Source organism: Zeus faber (assembly GCF_960531495.2).
Source record: "Zeus faber genome assembly, chromosome: 13".
NCBI lineage: Eukaryota > Metazoa > Chordata > Actinopteri > Zeiformes > Zeidae > Zeus > Zeus faber.
The window spans coordinates 15471094-15489159 of NC_137198.1; the positions used below are offsets into that span (position 1 = coordinate 15471094).

Here is an 18066-nt window from a genome sequence, read left to right on the forward strand (position 1 = left end):
TAATCTTTTCTCCCAGCCACAGCGAGCTGAGCGGACCGATAATAATGGATGGTACGGCTGCCAAATTCCCATCGGTCAGTTGTATTGTTTATTATTCCAAGTTATTAACTTTCCCTGGCTCTTTGACCCCAGCCCAGCCATGATCTCCTCCACTCCCCCACTCCAACCCCCCCCCCCCCCCCCCCACTCCCCCCAACCCCCGTCCCCCGTCCCTTGTTCTACAAGCTGCAGCTATTTGGGTGAATGTATTTCCCTACACATAAATAAATCTTCATGCACAATTTTGCTTGGCTTCAGTTTGCGTAAACACTCGTGCACGGATGAACTTCACCTCACACTTACTCGGGCCGCGTGACCTAATTTTGCACTGTTCCTCTTGCTTGCTTCCTCATTTGTCCTTTTGACGGTAAATCAGTTGATTTCCCTGGCATTTTTTTTCACTTAGTCACTAACTGCCCTTTAATAAAAAAAAAAATCTCTGGTGTCATTGGAAAGAATCAAGTGTTGAGAAAGTCACTCTGTCACGCTCGTCACTGTAATGCTGCCGTTTAATAAGCCGGTCCCAGCATGACCAGCTCTATTGCCCACTAATCTTTTTCATCCGCATTTCTACTATTTGACTTGGAATCACATAGCGGACTGACTATTTAAGTTATGACTTGTGAAAATGGAAGTGATTGTAATCATTTGTAAACGTTTACAATGGGTCTATTGTGTCTGGTTTATTCGATTTGCATCTAAGAAGGTAAGGAAGTAATTGAATTGTGGGTATTGTTTAATTGTGAAAATAATGTAAATTCACTTATTATTCATTATAATTCATTTATGTCATGTATGATTTAGGTGTGTGTGTGTGTGTGTGTGTGTGTGTGTGTGTGTGTGTATGTGTGTGTGCGCGCGTGTGTGTGTGTGTGCGTGTGCATGTGTGTACGCGCATGGTGCGTGTGCATGTGTGTGTAAGTGATTTGCGAGGGGAACGTTTTAAAAGTCTTACATTTCTTCCCCCCCCCGAGGTTGGATAAATTAATTTGAGGTGAAGAAAAACAGTTTCTTGCCTGAAAAAATAAACAGTAGCACCCCGGTCTGGCCGCCGTCCAGAAAACGTCCCTTCCTGATTGAACCACAGCAGTGTTTTCTCAAAGCCTCTCCCACTTCGAGGAATAAATCTAATCTCGCAGCCGATCAATCTCGACGCAAACCCCCCGTATTAGAGCGTGTCCCCCGCCCGCCTCCGCCTCCGCCTCCCCCTCCACCACGTCAGAGCGCTCAGGCCGCCAGGAAACGTGTTTACACAGAAACCCAGCGCTCGCCGCGATCCACCTGCCGCAGCCCATTGAACTGTCAATTATATTTACATGAAACGTAAGGATGTGGCGATTGTTTGGAGGAGACATTCGAACATCGGAAAGATGTCACAAACATCTCATCAATCTGTTTTATTGGCCCGAGTTAAAACCGCCGCCGCCAGCGTCGGCGCACGGAGTCTCGACTGCCGCCCGCACATGTGGGACCTCTTAACGGTGTTTGGAATACCACCGCGTTTGGACGTTGTAAAGGGAGCGCTTCCACACATAAGTGCCGCTAACTTGCCGCTAAACGGCTTCGGCATAAGCCGCTATAATGAACTTTTCGGGTTCGTTTGTTTTTTTTGTTTCTTTTACCCACTTTTGCCTCATGCATGTGATGGAACCGTATCTTAGGAAAAACACTCATAGTCGCCCCTTTTCGATGCAGCCGCGGCTCCGCCCCGCCGGCGCCGAGACAAAACCCGTCCGGGGAAAATGCACGGACGCCGGCGCACATTTGTCATCTGCCCGGCCAGAGCCACGGGCTCCCAGCAGCGAGATTGGCTTTGCATCGATTGCGGCACATTCTATAATTTGCCTGTCAAAGAAAAATGGAAGAGACCGGGCCGTTGCTTGTTATAATGCAGAGGAATGCCATGTGTTCCTTGAGGCCCCGCGCGAGTCCAGAGTAACGCGGACCCAGCGAGGTGGAAGCGTCCCGGCCGTTGCGTAAGATTTTCGGAGACGAGCGGGCTGATTGTTTCCGAACACCTTCCGACGAAAATAACCTACCGCCATCTGTGGAAATGTCGATCGCGACTTCCCACCAAAAATGAAACAATGCTCCCTCGGCGAAAGGGTCCCCCCGGCGTGAAAACAGGATGACACCTGACAACCTTGACAACATGTGTCAGACGAGTGAAGTGCGTCCGAGACGGCGACACCAACAATGTCGCGGGGGGGGGGGGGGGCGCGTAAACAGGATTTGACGCTTTACAAAAGGTAAATACCCAGGGCAACAATAAGGGGCTGCGCACTCACGGCTGGAGCACTTCCCCTCGGCCACCTTTCTCAAACGTGGTTTTCCTCACAAACTATAGTTGGAGGAGCACTCCGGTTTATTAAAGTCAATTAATGGCAGGAAAGCGGCGTCGTCACGTCCTGTTTAGGCCCGGTGCCGTCGTCGTCCAGGTGGTACGCAAGCCACGACGTCAAACCGTCGGTTCACAGGCATCTCCAGGATTAGTCAGGGTCAGGCCCTCATTCTTCCCTGTTGGCAGTGTTGGACTGTAATTTCATTTTTATTTTTTCTTTGCACAGGCCGGGGCTTAACGATTTAATGGAACGATTAAGTAAAATCAGTGGGAAAGATCCATAAACATTACAGCGCCTCAGTAATAGCTCCTGTCGTGAGGCCTCGGCTGATTGTAAATGGGAGCCTTCAAACGGCAGCAGGGGTTCGTGCCACCCCCCCCCCCGAACAGGCCCCGCCGAGTACGAAACCTCACGGTGATAAATGGACATCATTAATGTTGTTCGTTGGTTTACCTTTTGCTCTGCAATCTTATAAATTGGGGGGGCGGGCGTGCTCTTTGAGGCTCTCCATTTCCTTAGAGCCGCCTAGGAACCTTCTTTTTCTCTCCCGAACGTCAATAGACACTACAGTGCTCGGAAGACTCTTTTAGTCCGACGATGTTCCACCCTTTGTTTAATAGTGTCATCACTAAGCTCCTTTAACAACACCACTTGGTGGTTTTGGACCACGCAAGGTTTTTCCATTTTTCTTGATAAATAATTCAGGCCAATGTGTCTCATTCGCCCACAATGACACAGCCCGCAGCCTACTCCAATTTAGATGGATCATTTGCCGTTTATCTTAATACATGCTTACCAAATTGTTTGTGCTGCTGAAAAGCTCATGGGATAATATGTCTTGGTTAGCACTACAAAAAAATGCCTCAAAATGCACTCGGCGATACCATCGGTCTTCATTTGTGCGCGCAACTACCGCCGCCAAAATCCTTGAAACCCCCGCCATCCTTCGAGCGCCGCAAGAGCCCAAACGGCGTAATCCGAGCCCAAACGATACCGTATACTTTCTCTTGTCCAGACACATTGTTTGACGTGGGACGAGAGGCGGCGAGGGAAAACGCTGAACCTCCAGCCCGGCTCCTCTCTCTCCGAGACGGGCCAGGGCCGGGCGAGGTTGTTTTTCGGGGGGGCGACGGAACGCAAATCCATCTCGCCCCGGACACACGATCCAACCTCTGACCAGCTTCGCTCGTCTCGTCGGCACGTACTTTACACTCCAAACAAATTGAGTGGACTAACGAGGGACCAGTCCGCCCGTTAGAAGAAGGAGATGGATCGTAGCGCATTTGTGAAGACGGCTCCGTGGATTGAAAAAAAAAACGCAAAAAAACCCAAATAAAGCAAAGTTCTCGCTGTGCCGCGAGGACTGACGGTTCTTTGGTTTCAATCCCCCGAAATTTACTGACGTTTACCGCTTTTCTTTGTGTCCTGTTTTCCTTTCATCAAATGAAGAACAAACCAATCATGGAAGCATGAGAAGGGTTTTTTTTGTTTTTTTTTTGTTATTCTGCATTTCCCCTTCTCATAATCATGAAAAAAAAAAACGACTGTCATGTTTTTTGACGTGAGCTGGAAACCCCAAATAAACAAACACCTCCTCAACCGCCTTTTGGCAGCCGCCACCGCTATGGGGCGTTTTTTTTTTTTTTTTTTTTTTTGATCCACCCGGCCCAGAATACTGTTTTGTAATGAAGAGAAGATATTTGGACGCTCGTAGATAAAAATGAATTTGCGGAGCAAATCATTTCTCTCTGTCCGCACCAGCGTGACGGGAGGAGCCGGGAGAAATAATTAGGCTGCAGAAAAGTAAATAAAAACCCCGAAAAAGTCATGGTTCACATGGCTTTTCCTTCACTTATCCTTTCGAATCCCCACTTGGTTTCGAAAAGAAATCCACCATTACTAGACGGAGAAATGCAATATTGGAGACAGCAACATCTTTCTTAAGCTCCTTGTTGATAGTGTGGTATCTTTCATCAGGCCTTCAGACGAGCTTTGGCCAATTTGCGCTGACCAACGCTCCGTCAAAGACCGTATCTGAGTGTAGATTGGGGGTGTGGGGGGTTTGCTGGCCCTTCTCGAGGCATCCGGGATGTTTACGAACACCGCGCTCCTAAGAGCGGCCCGCGCATTAGCAGACGGCGGCAGAAATCGCTCGGCGCGGCTCGAAAGGAATGTGCGGAAGCCCGCGAAGAATCCCCGGCGTTCCGGGGCTACTGCAAACACAGGAGTCCCACACAGAAGATTAACTCTGTGTGTCGACAGCGAGGGGGATCTCCTTTTTTTCTCCCTTCACCGACTCGACCAAAACACTTGGAGCGACCTCTCCCTTCCACGGGGAAAATCTCCGTAGAAGCCCGGGTGCCTGTGCCTTGCGTCCGGCCCACAGCGACGAATGCAATATTTTCCAGTTGTAAAGGCACACTAAAAGTTTGCCGTACACCCAAATAGACCTGGCACTACATCCTGTGCACTGAAAGGAGGAAGGTTCTCAGACGGTCTATGAATAGGACCTAATATTCTATGGTAAAAAAAAAAAAAAAAATCTCCTGTTGTGTGGGTCTATTCTCCGTGCTACATTTTAAATCAAAGTACAGACAATTTGGAAAACTACATACGTTTACATTATACATTGTAGCAGTAACATATAAGTCACCGGCTGGATTGGGCAAAGTGTGACGTACAACAGGATTTCTTGCTGTCAGACCATGATTGGGGATAGAGATGCGCTCATACAGTATCCTCTTTTGGGCTGATCAAGCTGGAGTCAGACATATGAAATAAAACATTTTTTCAAGCTTCTGTCACGTCTCTGCTATAAACTTCAAAGTGTTTCATTTGACGAATATCGTCTCATTTTATGGAAAAACGCTGACCCAACCGACTCTAATAACGATAAAACTCAACTAACCTGCAAATGATTGAGCTATGTACTAATATAGCTCTATACTAATGACACAGCTATAGATAAACATTGAATGTCAATATCTTAATAAATAATCTTCATTGTTAAAAAGAATATACAGCCTTCTTATTTTTCCTCAACCAGCCGCTGGTTTGGACCTCTGTGTGGACCCAAATCTGGGCTATGGACCGATTCCTTGACACCCCTGTGTTATAGTAAAAAAAAAAAAAAAAAAAAATCCTGGTCTGATGTCTGGCGGGGGAGGAGACTCAGATGGTCAGTCCAAGAGAAGGTGCTGAGAGCCAGGCAATTAGATGCAGCACTGGACCAGAGAGGGACTACACTTTAACCACTGAATGCTGCTCTCTTTTTTTGAGTAGGCTTTTAAGTGCCTATAACTAAAATATACCTATGCAGGTATATAGGTTCACTTTAGGATCTTGCAACGGAATAATACGCCGCGTTGTTCTGCTGTTCTTGTTTTAATATTTTGGCTCTTTTTCTTTTTTTCCTATTGAATTTATTTGTCAATATTTGACTAATTCATTTTGCTCTGTGTTTTTTCTTCCCACCTCTAGGGCCCTCTTCATTACTTTGCACAGTCTGCTTCATCAGGTTACACGGAGGGATCTGCGTGCCCACACTCGGTCTGATGAAGCGCATGAGGGGAGACGGGTGACAGCTTCTCCGTTCCACTCCAAATTCTCTTTCTATTTCTCTCCGTCAATCGCTCGGACTTTTGGGAGGGTTTCGTTTGAACTGGGAGCCATCACCTTCTATACTGGCAGACCCCGACATGAAATTGTGCTTCATCATACAGATTGCAGTGGTGCTTCAGCTTCAGCTTTCACCTTCTCAGGTAGGAAGTCAAACATGTAATAACTCTGTCAAAAACTTTACATTCATTCGCTTACAGTACAGAAAATAATGTGTGTGTTTCTTAGTTGGTTTTGGTATTGGAATATCTATTTTTTTTTACATTTTTAGATGGTTTTTTTTTAATATTGTCGATATTTCCCAGGTCTGTACAATGTGCTTGTAGACTTAAAACATTACAAAACATTACACAACCTCTTTTACACCACCTCTTTTGCTGACTCAAACTGTTGAGTCAGCAAAAGCCTATGAACCAAGCAATAATCCAGACTGTAATCCAAACCTTCTTGAATGTGTGCCATCCTGAAACCAAATTCATCCATCCATTAGGGTGAACGTGACAAACTCCATGCCTTGCTTCTGGAGCAGATGATGCAAGCCGCCTCACTGTTACATTTGCGGAAGGCTTACTAAGCTTATAATTACAGACTATGACATAATGGTCGGTTTCATGGAGCCTGTGCAGTTCTCGGTTTCACAGGTTTTCCCATTGTATTAGTCTAGCTTTCTGTTGAAGAACCGACCCCATTTCACTGAGTCTTTCCTTTAGGTTCATTCAATCTTCTGTTATTTGTTGATAATCACTGATGAACATGATATCAAACACATTTTGTAATTTCTGCAGGATTATATAATACCTGTTATATCCTTACTTGTGTGTGTGTGTGTGTGTGTGTGTGTGTGTGTGTGTGTGTGTGTGTGTGTGTGCGTGTGTGTGTGTGTGTGTGTGTGTGTGTGTGTGTGTGTGTGTGTGTGTGCCTGTGAAATGCTATTGATACTTAATTTCAGGCCAGTCCTATCACTGTCAGGCAACAGTGGATTCATACAAAGCTGGTGTGTTCTATGCAGCCTGCCATTGTCTGTCTTTTAGCTCCATATTGAAAATGTGCCAAGGAGGAAAAGCTCTGAACAGAAAGTGCAGCAAGGGCTCATTCAAAGGCTTGTGTCGTCCTGCTCGAAACAGTTGTAAGAGAATGTGCCAAGCAGGGCTCCAGCCCCAGAAGCCATTCAGTGTCTGATTTCCTCCCAGGGTGGCAGCGTGCTGGCAGCCAGGGCCGATGCCCCTCATGTTTAATGCAGAACCAGGCCGCCGCTGGTCCCTTTCACTGCCACCGCCGCACGGATCACAGACGGACACCCTCTATGGGCTCAATGGCTCCGCACCCAAGCCAATTCGTTTGCCAGCAAGTGGTGTGCGCCGAGGAGTGTTCCATCGCGCCGCGCAGACTCAGCTAGGCCTTCGAGGAAACCTGCAAGAGCCATTTCCCAACAGATTTCGCAGCCAGAGCCTTGAGTCAAGAGGAGCATCCGCTTCGGAGGGGAAGATCGACTGCCTTGTCTCCGCTAATCCCCATGGCCTGGCCGAGTCAAAACACAGGTTGCATTATCCAGCGCTCCTTAACATCTACAGCTAAAACGCCGTCCTACAGCACGATATGGGCTGTAGCATCTACTACTCGTACAGACAGGCTTTGGCACATACGGTAGACGTAGAGGAAAGACAGAGCCTTTTTTTACCAGATGCCTGGAGAAGCAAAGCACAAATCGTGAAGAAAACAATCAAGACTCATAACATTACAAAATTTGAAGAATAATAACCCTCACTCTACCTCCTAAAGTCATAGCGCAAACATAGAAAGTACAATATGGGTGTGAAAGGTGTCTTTCCCGCCAGGCTCACAGAACCCAATTCCTCACCGGCCGACCAGAATGGAAAAGCAAACATTGGCCATACTGTATGGGTTGGGGCGCCATTTACAAATGTCCTCCCTTCTGACCACGTGTCAACGTCTCAGCCCTGAAATTCCCAGAAATAATCTTCCTGTTTGATGAGGATAATGCTGATTTTTCATTGCTCTCATAATGGCAGGTGTTGACACTCGCTGGACAGTGTGTTACTGCAGTGTTACTACAGTGTGTTACCGCTGTCTTCAGCATCTCACTCTCCCTGCTTTAATAACAAGGATATTAGCCCATGGGTTTTTTCTCAGGTTATCCACAGAGTATCCACTTGCAGGGTGGGGTGGTAAGTGAGTGTATAAAAGTGAGTGAGCAATTAAGAGGAAACCGTTTATATACAGTCTTACTATTTCATTTAAATTAAATTATTAAATAAAAACGATGCCGGGATACTTTGGAATGTCGTCCTTTTCATTAGGGGTGAGGTTTTGTGGGTTTGTCTATGTCTAGGGGTTAGGTAAGGACCTAGGATAGGGAGTACCGTAAGAGGCTGTTGAGTAGGCTCTTGGAACTTTTGCGTCTTTCTAAATCTTCAACGTCGATGTAATATAAAGCATGCGCCAGCCCACTCCTCCACTAGGAGTGGGTGTGTCCAATGGCCGTAGGAAAACGGAATCCCATTCCTCTGGAACTGACAGGAACGCAGCCGAAATAAATGAGTGCAGTTCAGAGCCTAACAAACTTTGTTGCCGACTTCAGTTCAATGAGCTCTTTAATTTACAGATGTGAAATTGTAAAACACACATTGGAAAACAGATATTTTTGATCCCAGTGAATTTCCTCCTTCCTTCCTTCCTTCCTTCCCTATTACTAAGTGACATAATTAGCCAGCAGATGGAGGTTTCCATTCCCAACCCTCGTTTGTGTGGACTATATTCGCACATGAACTCTAGTCATTGTCGGTTTGTGTTTTTTAAGTGTCTCTTCACCCAGAGTGGAAGCACCTGGCTCCCCCACTGGAACAATAGTGTCCTGTCTCACAGACCCACGGTCAACCTGTCAGCAGCCCCGTCCACTGTACATTCCTTGACACTTGCTGTCCTTTTTGCTCAGCGTATTATTAGTGCTTCCTGTGTAGAGGTGTTTGGGAAATGTCCTATTGTGTGTGTGTGTGTGTGTGTGTGTGTGTGTGTGTGTGTGTGTGTGTGTGTGTGTGCATGTGTGCGTGCGTGCGTGCGTGTGTGTGCGTGTGCGTGTGCGTGTGTGTGCATGCTTGTGTGAAAGTGCAGCACAATGTGAGTACTACATCCTGTCTGCTCTGCTCTCTTAAAAATCAAGGGATATTCATTGCCAAAGACAACTCCGGCGCCTGTTGCCTCCTGTCCATGGCACCTTCCCACACCTTCCACCCTCCTGCTCAAACCATTGGAATGTGTCACGCACCTCAGCTTCAGTGTCTCATTGACTGAGCAGTACTGTAATGTTGGGCAATACTCAGTCATCCTCAATTAAACAGAGATATACACAAGTGCTATTGTAAGAACTCCAAATGGTGTCAATGTTACACGGCAACACTTTGACAGAGCAGTAACGCCCTTTCCTCAAATTTCAAAGGTGATCTGTGTTTCCACTGTCCCTGAGCGAGATTAAAAAAAAAAAAAAAAAAAAAAAAAAAAAAGAGCCATCAGCGTCTGCACTTCTTTCCGTGTCAGACGCCGCTTTAGCTGCAGGTGTTTCCTTTACATCAGTGCGAGCGGCGAAACAACAACGGAGTCCGACCATATGTCACATGCAGCCAGCAACCCAAAACAAAACAAAACTATTATTTTTTTTATACAAAAAAAGAGTTTTAGCACAGCCAGTTAAAGTAGGCCAGACATTGCGCTGTACACCCATCAGCCACATTAAAACCCACCACAAATAACCACTTATATTAGCTACTCATCGTGCCGCCAAAACAGGCATGGACTCCACAAGACCTCGGAAGGTGTCCTGTGGTATCTGGCACCAAGTTTAAGTCCTGTGACTTGCAAGGCGGGGCCCCCATGGATCGGGTTTGTTGTTCCAGCACATCCCACAGATGCTCGATGGGATCGGACCCTAACCCCGACGAATCACGTTTTCTTCTACATCATGTGGATACATGATGTAGAAGAAAACGTGATTCATCAGACCAGGCCTCCTTCTTCCATTGCTCCATGGTCCAGTTCTGACGCTCACGTGTCCATTGTAGGTGCTTTCAGTGGTGGACAGGGGTCAGTCAAGCATGGGCACTCTGACTGGTCTGCAGCTACACAGCCCCATACAGAGCAAGCTGTAATGCACTGTGTGTTCTGACATCTTTCTATCATTGCAGCGTTAACTTTTTCACCAATTTGTGCTACAGTAGCTCTTCTGTGGGATCAGACCAAACTGGCTAGACTTCGCTCCCCTCGCACATCAATGAGCCCATGGGCGCCCATGACCCTATTGCCTATATTGTCCTTCCTTGGACCACTTTTGGTAGGTACTAACCACTGCATACTGGGAACACCCCACAAGACCTGCCGTTTTGGAGATGCTCTGACCCACAATTTGGTCCTTGCGAAGTGGCTCAGATCCTTACGCTTGCCCATTTTTTCTACTGCCAACACATCAACTTCAAGAACTGACTGTTCACTTGCTGCCTAATATATCCCACCCCTTGACAGGTACCATTGTAACAAGATGAGCAATGTTATTCACTTCACCTGTCAGTGGTTTTAATGTTGTGGCTGATCAATGTATGTACTATGGCGGAGTGCTATTGACAAAATCAAATATCGCACTACGTTTCTTGACGAATACCTTGATATTGATAATTTAACAATATTTTTTTTTGGGGGGGGGGGACTATTGGGGCTTTCATAAGATGTTTACACACAATTAGAAATATCGATATCATAACCAAGCAGGTAGTGGTGTTGATTAGAACAGCTAGAACAGTCTATGAAGTTCAGAAAATTGCATTTCTTTACTGTAATTCAGCCTTAAAGACGACATTAATCGAAATCATGATATCACGATAACTGAAATCCCGGACGATATCTAGTCTCATATTGCGATATCGATACGATGTTAATATAACGCCCAGCCCTAGCATATTCTGTATATAATGGACGTATAGTGTATATGCATACATGTGTTGATATGTACATTTGGGAGTTCTATATCCAGGTCGAGAGCTGCGCAACAAATATTTCTGCACGCGTCTCCCACGACGTTCACACTCAGATGCTCATGTTTTGGCCGGGCAGCGGCGGTGACACGCTGACTGATGGGACTGTTATTTGCATTGTCGTACCCCTCTTTAGCCCTAATGGCTCGACCCTGGGGATGGACGCAATCGCAATCAGGAAATATGGATTTCTCCTTCCTCCTGCATTGGAGGGGCCGCGGCGCTCCAGGCAGCTGTCTACTCAGCACGCTTTAATCTCCCATCTGGATGTAATTTACTGTGGTTTACACAGGGAGAGCAGCGTTTACTTTAATAGGGACCAAAATTACCGCTGGTCAGCCTTATCTGAAGACCTGTGTGTGCATGTGTTTACAGTGTTTCAGTGTGTGCATGTGTGTGTCTGTGTGTGTGTGCGTGCGTGCGTGCGTGTGTGTGTGTATGTGTGCGTGTGTGCGTGCGTGTGCGTGTGTGTGTGTGTGTGTGTGGTCATCCATGCATGCATTAATGGTCCTCTCTATTGAGGAAATGGGCTTTTTCTGAAGCAGCATTCAGTATTTATGGACCTTTACCTTTTGTTGTGTCGCTTGCTTCTCATGCACAGTGCAGCAAAGCGGAGTTTGTCATTGAAGTCCAATTTTGGAGTTTTATTTAGATAGAAAGTAAACAGGCCGGTAAAGAGTGTAATTCCGTTTTAGTAAAGCATCTTCAAGACTTTTAGGGAAATGCAGACAAATACTCCCATCATTCACTATCACTATTGCTCTTGCAGCTCGTTCAACTGATGAATCAACATAGGAATCTTCGTATTTAAAATACAGATTTCTCAAAACACTCAACCCCACTCAATATACAGTGAACAAACACCAACTTACTCCTATGTGACACAGTGATAGAGCTTCCTCGTAGAACTCGCGGTCTAACCAAATTCATTGAAAAGTGAAGCCCTTTGATTCCGATTTGACGATTCTGAGTGAGCTTTTTTTAGATTTTCATTTTCTACCCACAGGCCATCACGGGAGGTTTTTCGGATCGCCCGTGACAAATGTGCTGCGTTGAAGTTTGTTGATGTTTAAGGAATGCTCCGCTGACCCGACCACCCTCGAGTCCCAGCTGGAGACCGTCAGGTTGTTAATGGCGCGGCCGTCGTCGCGGGTTCACTCGCCTCGCATATACAAAACACAAGGTGGCTGGCCTTTCTTCAGCCGCCTCACTTTAAGTTTTTTTGGGGTTTTTTTCGGAGAAGCGTGCCAATGAATTGGGAGTTTTTCCTTTTTTTTTTCCCAGATTCTGCCTCGGTGTTTGTGTTCATTTGTTCCGCTCCGGTGCTCGCTGCTGCGTTTGATGTTTGGAATGGGGCTCACCATTCATTATAGGAGCGAGCAGATGACACACATCCACGGGCCTGGATGTTTTTTTGTGGTTGGCGGCTGGATGGGGAGAGATGAAAGAAACCTGAAATTGGATGGATGGTCGTTTGCCGTCTATTCTCCTGTAATCATCCCCTTCCCGTCCCCATCGAGGGAGTCTCGATTTACTATACTACAATCGCTCAACGCCCTTTTTCTGACTGAGCTTGTTTCCTCTGGGCCCTTCTGTTCAAGATCAGATGTGTAGGCCAATATTGGATTCTAATAAGTCTTCAGAACCCACAGTGTACATATCCACTAGGTGTACGAGACTGTAAGTATGCCCCCCTCCGCCCTCAACCATGAAGAGGAATAAGGCAGTGAAGGAAATGGATGGATGGATGGATGGATGGACGGATGGACGGATGGACGGATGGACGGACGGATGGATGGACGGATGGATGGATGGATGGATGGAGGGATGGATGGATGGATGGATGGACAGATGGGTGGAAAAGGGCCCCCATCTCCCCTGCGACTGAATCACCTTCCAGTCATCCTTTCCACTCAGATGTGGTAAGAGAGGGAAAAAGTCCTGCAATGTCCCGTAGGGTTCCCGGACATCAAATATAATGTAGTGAGCCCTGTTCCAGTAAATAATGGGATGGGGAGCTGAAGAATTCCCCCTCGCAAAGGGAGGATCCCGCCTGAGTCGACTGATATGAAGGCTCTGGCCACCGTCCTTTTAACTCACTTACAACCAGCCCAGCACCGCGGCTGTCCAATAAAGCTGACGAATGCAGGAAGTGTGTGCACGTGCTCATACTCGTCGGGGCTTGAGGCATGCGTGGAAGGGTATTTGCATATTTCCGTAAGAATCCTCGGGAAAGCAGGACGTTCCACTTCAATCAATGGGGGGGGGGGGGGCTGACACTCGCACAATAGTGACGGATAATATCCTCACTTCGAACTAATTTTGGCCCACAACAGGAAGGGGCCGCAGCGCAGTCATCTGCAGATGGGCAGTCAGAAGGAAAACACATGATTTTGTTTTACAGTATGTGCAGAAATTGCCATTGTACGCTGCAACTGCTTTTTGGATAAACAGTGTCACTCTGCACATCGTCAGATACTTTTTTTGGAAGCAAGTAGAAAGACCTTCACAAACGCCTTGTCGCTCAGATGATTTTTTTTTTTTTTTATGTCTGCTATAAATGTACAGTATGTGATAATGGAAGAAGTTTGGAGGAATTCGTTGAAACATTTCAATGGGTGAGATTCAGAACAAGATTCAAGTCAGTATCTTAAAAAGCACATACTGTAAATGCGTGCAGGCGTGAAAACATTTATTTGTTGTATTTAAAAACCCAGCGGCGAATACATTTCGGTCATCGATACACAGCCATGTAATAAAAGTGCGAATTTGTCAAATTGGAAATGTTATTTTTCTCTCATTAACAATGTAGTGAATCGACCAAACCAGCGTAATCACATTTGTGTCACGTTTAAACTGTTCATCATGTTTCACAATCCTCATATGAACAAAATAAATGAAAAATGAAATGATATCTTGTTGGATTATGGGTGACGCAGGGCGCAGGGCACAGGGTGGATTTGGACCCGGAGGGGGAAGCAGGTTGTTTGCCTCTGCCTGGGGGTATAATCATCAAATGGAGCATTCCCATCCTGAGACGGAGTCGCTGCGAGGATTCGTGTTTTCCCAGACAAAATGAGAAATGCTCTCTGTTTATCGTGGGGTGATGGGAAAAAAACTATCAAGACAAGAGGGGGGAAAGGCACCGATGGGAAAACAAATAGAGCAGAATCTTACACCACAGGAAACAGGTTCTGAACCTAAACAGTTGGGATGGTGCGGAGCTGCGGATCGGACAGTGCAGAATCATTTCGCCGTCGTCTCCGGGTTTTCACCGCCGGATCACCGAGTGTAAATTGCTGTCACACAATCATGTTCCTTTTCTCTTCAGCCCCCCGATTGTGGGGGCGATTGTGTCTCTAGAACAAGGCTTCCATTATCCCATCCTCCATTACTCATGTCATTTTTAATACTCTTTTGGGGATTGATGATGGGAATGTGAGGTCTGAGTGAAACATTCCCCCTCTGGCTGACTGTTGTTCTGTTACAGGATCTGTCACACGTTTCAGAAGAACAATGACTATTTATCTGTTTTACAGACTCTGCCCTCATTAAGCGTTAACAGTACATCTGAAGGTAAGAACGTATGTTATCTATCTATCTATCTATCTATCTATCTATCTATCTATCTATTTGTTTATCTGCCTGTCTTTCTGTCTGTCGGTCTATCTATCTATCTATCTATCGATCTATCTATCTATCTATCTATCTGTCTGTCTTTCTATCTGTCTGTCTGTCTGCCTGTCTGTCTATCTATTTAATGGAATCTTCTGTTTTTCACAACACTTTACTAAATAACTTTGATTACAATTAGTAATTACTTGTCCGCGTTCAGGGATTATTGCCAGGGCTGACAGAAGAGGTCGCGGCCTCGCCTCGGTCTCTCACCCCCCACCAACCCGGTTATGCTGTCCTCCTCCATGCACGACTGTAAATCACTATTGCTATAAAATAAATGAACAAAGAATGTTAAAAACCCTGTTGAAGCCGGTGAGGGCCGGCGAGGGCCGGCGGAGAGGCAAGAGACGGGAGACGGGGGCCGTACTGAAGAAGCACCGACCGAAGAAGAGCGTGACCTCATATACCAACGTTCTAGTCCATATACACTCCACGGCCCCCCCCCCCCCCCCCCCCCCCCCGCCCCTTCCTGTCCCTCTTCCCCGGCTCGTCCCGTCTTGGTAAACAGCTGGTTCGGTGCCGGGCTCCGCGCCGTGACCCCGGGGTCGCTGTGGTCCCACAGGTTGCCAGCGGAGCCGCTCAGCTCCGGCTCTCGTCAGGTTATGCTTATGGTCATGTTCCCAACATTTGTTTTCCCTTCCCTCCGTGTTTGTTGGGCCACAGTGGTCCCTGTTTCCCCCTCCCCCTCCCTCCGCCTCCCTCCGCCTCCGTCCATGACCTGTGCCATGGGGACTCCTTCACACATATACTCCCACAGGAAAACGTGCATTACACAAACATTGGTTTTTCCTCAAAATGAAAAACAGGATACACACACAGGCGTACTGCCGGAGGTTTCGTGTTTTGTTAGAGATATTGGAGGCATTTGGATTATTAATGTTACTATTAGTGCCAACGCAGAATGTGTACTTTAAATGTACCACGTCGCTCCGGCTGCTCCCTTTAAGCCAATCAATAATGAAATGGCACCCCCAACTGATCGCCTCTCTCACTCCTCTCTCACGCAGTGATGAATTTCCAAGAGGTGTGGGGCCGGAGCTTCTGCAGGACCATCGAGAAGCTGGTGGAGGTGGTGCAGGAGTACCCCGGGGAGGTGGAGCACATCTACAGCCCCTCCTGCGTGCCCCTGGTGCGCTGTGCCGGTTGCTGTGGAGACGAGAATCTGGAGTGCCATCCCACCCACACCTCAAATGTCACCATGCAGGTAAATGGCACTAAGGATAGTTTTCCACCGTACAAATCTCACAACGCATGTATTATTATTATTATTTTTTTTTTTTTTCATGGAAACCACAGTTTTAGCTTTCTGGTTCAATGCAAGCTTTATTTCATTAGTTATTGTATATTACCAAATATTTCTGGCTTATTTTTTTCTCGTGGGACTTTTATTTTTGTCGTGTTATTTTTTTAGGTTAAACATTGTGTATATTGTCATATTTTATTGTGTACAGTCAACCGGTTTTTATTGTATATTTCCAAATTTTCTGTATATTGCCATTTTCTTCTTTTATTTTGAATTCCATTGCTTTATTATTTTTTACATCTATCTATCTATCTATCTATCTATCTATCTATCTATCTATCTATCTATCTATATATCTATCTATCTATCTATCTATCTATCTATCTGTCTATCTATCTGTCTATCTATCTATCTATCTATCTATCTATCTGTCTATCTATCTGTCTATCTATCTATCTATCTATCTGTCTATCTATCTGTCTATCTGTCTGTCTCGTAAAATTAGGCCATTAGTAATAATCGTTATACAAATATTTCAAATACGTGTCCCTAGGTTGGGTTTTTCCGTTAAAACTCTTGTGCAGAATTCCATTCAACCCCTCACTTTTCTTTTCAGTGTGAATGCGTGAGACATTGGTGAGTCAAGGTGGCTCCTAATTGATTTCAGAGACACTCATTTTTCCAGGAAATCACTTTTCCCCGACGGCGACAGACTCATTTCACCCCCACCCCCGCCCCAAAAAAAAAGGTCTCTGTTTGATTCCACAGCTATTGAAAATCAAACCAGCGGGGCAAGGTCAAGAATACGTGGAGAAGACGTTTGTGGAGCACCAGACATGTGAATGTAGGTAAGACAAACAAACCACTTGGTTTAATTTCTTTCATATATTGATCAAAATTAAAAATGCGATATCACAGTGGTCGATTCATTGATTGATATGCTATTCCTGTAGGAGAAGGGAGCCCATTGCCAAAGTTGAAAGGTAAGAACATGAATTTTTAATCGTGTAGCGCCACTTTTGAGACTGTGAAATTCGGTAGGTTCTGATTCCTTCTGATTCCTGATCATTGTGTTGTTCCATGCAGACGGAGGCAAAGAGGCAGGGGAAGGAAAAGAAAGGGGAAACAAAGAGTGAAAGACTGTGAAAGGTGATTGACTGATGTAAAAATGGAGGCCCCCGTGGCCCTTGCCGGCGAAGCAAAACACACGTTTAACCGCATGTTTGCTGCGTGTGTGTGTGTGTGTGTGTGTGTGTGCGTGCGTGTGTGTGTCCTTCAGGTGCCAGATCCCTCGCAGATAACTGCAGCGGAGAGAGCGACAAACCTTCCCCCCCGGTCGCAACGCGGCTCGCTATTTATTTCCGACTCAGTGACAGCGTCTGTCTACACCGTCCAAGATGGACAGCAAGGGGACTCAAACGGCCGGGTTGCCGTGGCGACAGGCCCCTCCGGCAGGCGGGGAGAGCCTTTTAAAAACCGAGGCTCGACAGGAAGTGCCCTTTTGATTTGCGGGAGCGGTTCTGCGACACGAGTGACATGGTGGAGATCCCTGGGAGCCAGTGCAATTGAGGACCAAGTGGACTGAAATTAATGACGGCTTTTTTTTTTGTTGTTGTTGTTCTTTCTTTATTCGCAAGCTTGTAGGTATATTTAAAGCTTGTTATTCTATGTTTTAAGATGTGTATTTATTGATACAGCTAGATGTTCTTTGGACCAATAGTCTGGAGCAAGACCCCGGAGGCTCTGGATCCTCTGCCAAAATGGAATATGTCTCCCTCTAGTGTTTGTAGAAATTATACAGTTCAAAACTGTATGACCAGAACCAGAACACCAACCCCCACCAATCTTTTTTTTACCAAAATAACAAAAAATGAAATATGTTGTTTGTGTGATACCGCTTTTGAAGGGCTGATGAAAATAATGTCAGAGGGAGCACTGGGTTTACATCTCCTCACTGCGCTCTCATGAAATAAAAACAAAATACCTATACCAAAATGCTACTTGTCCAAATAAGTTTGTGTGTATAAATTATTATACTTTTATAACTATTCTGTGTGGTTTTTTTTGTCTTCACCTTAGGGCGTTTTCCCGTTCCTCCAGTTCTGCAAGG

The 18066-nt window shown here is 46.0% G+C and overlaps 1 protein-coding gene across 2 annotated transcripts; it reads left to right on the forward strand.

Moving 5' to 3' along the window:
* The first annotated feature begins 5605 nt into the window (after positions 1–5605).
* On the forward strand, positions 5606–18004 carry pgfb (placental growth factor b). 2 transcript variants are annotated; one of them, XM_080011916.1, is made up of 8 exons: positions 5606–5700; positions 5862–6142; positions 14575–14611; positions 15721–15917; positions 16725–16804; positions 16910–16939; positions 17043–17105; positions 17236–18004. In XM_080011916.1, exons 2-8 carry the CDS (start codon positions 6080–6082, stop codon positions 17255–17257), a joined length of 492 nt encoding a protein of 163 aa, XP_079868042.1. In that variant the 5' UTR covers positions 5606–5700; positions 5862–6079; the 3' UTR covers positions 17258–18004. The 2 variants fall into 2 exon arrangements, with proteins under 2 accessions (XP_079868042.1, XP_079868043.1); XM_080011917.1 differs by having other exon boundaries at positions 5609–6142.
* The last annotated feature ends 62 nt before the right edge of the window (positions 18005–18066 follow it).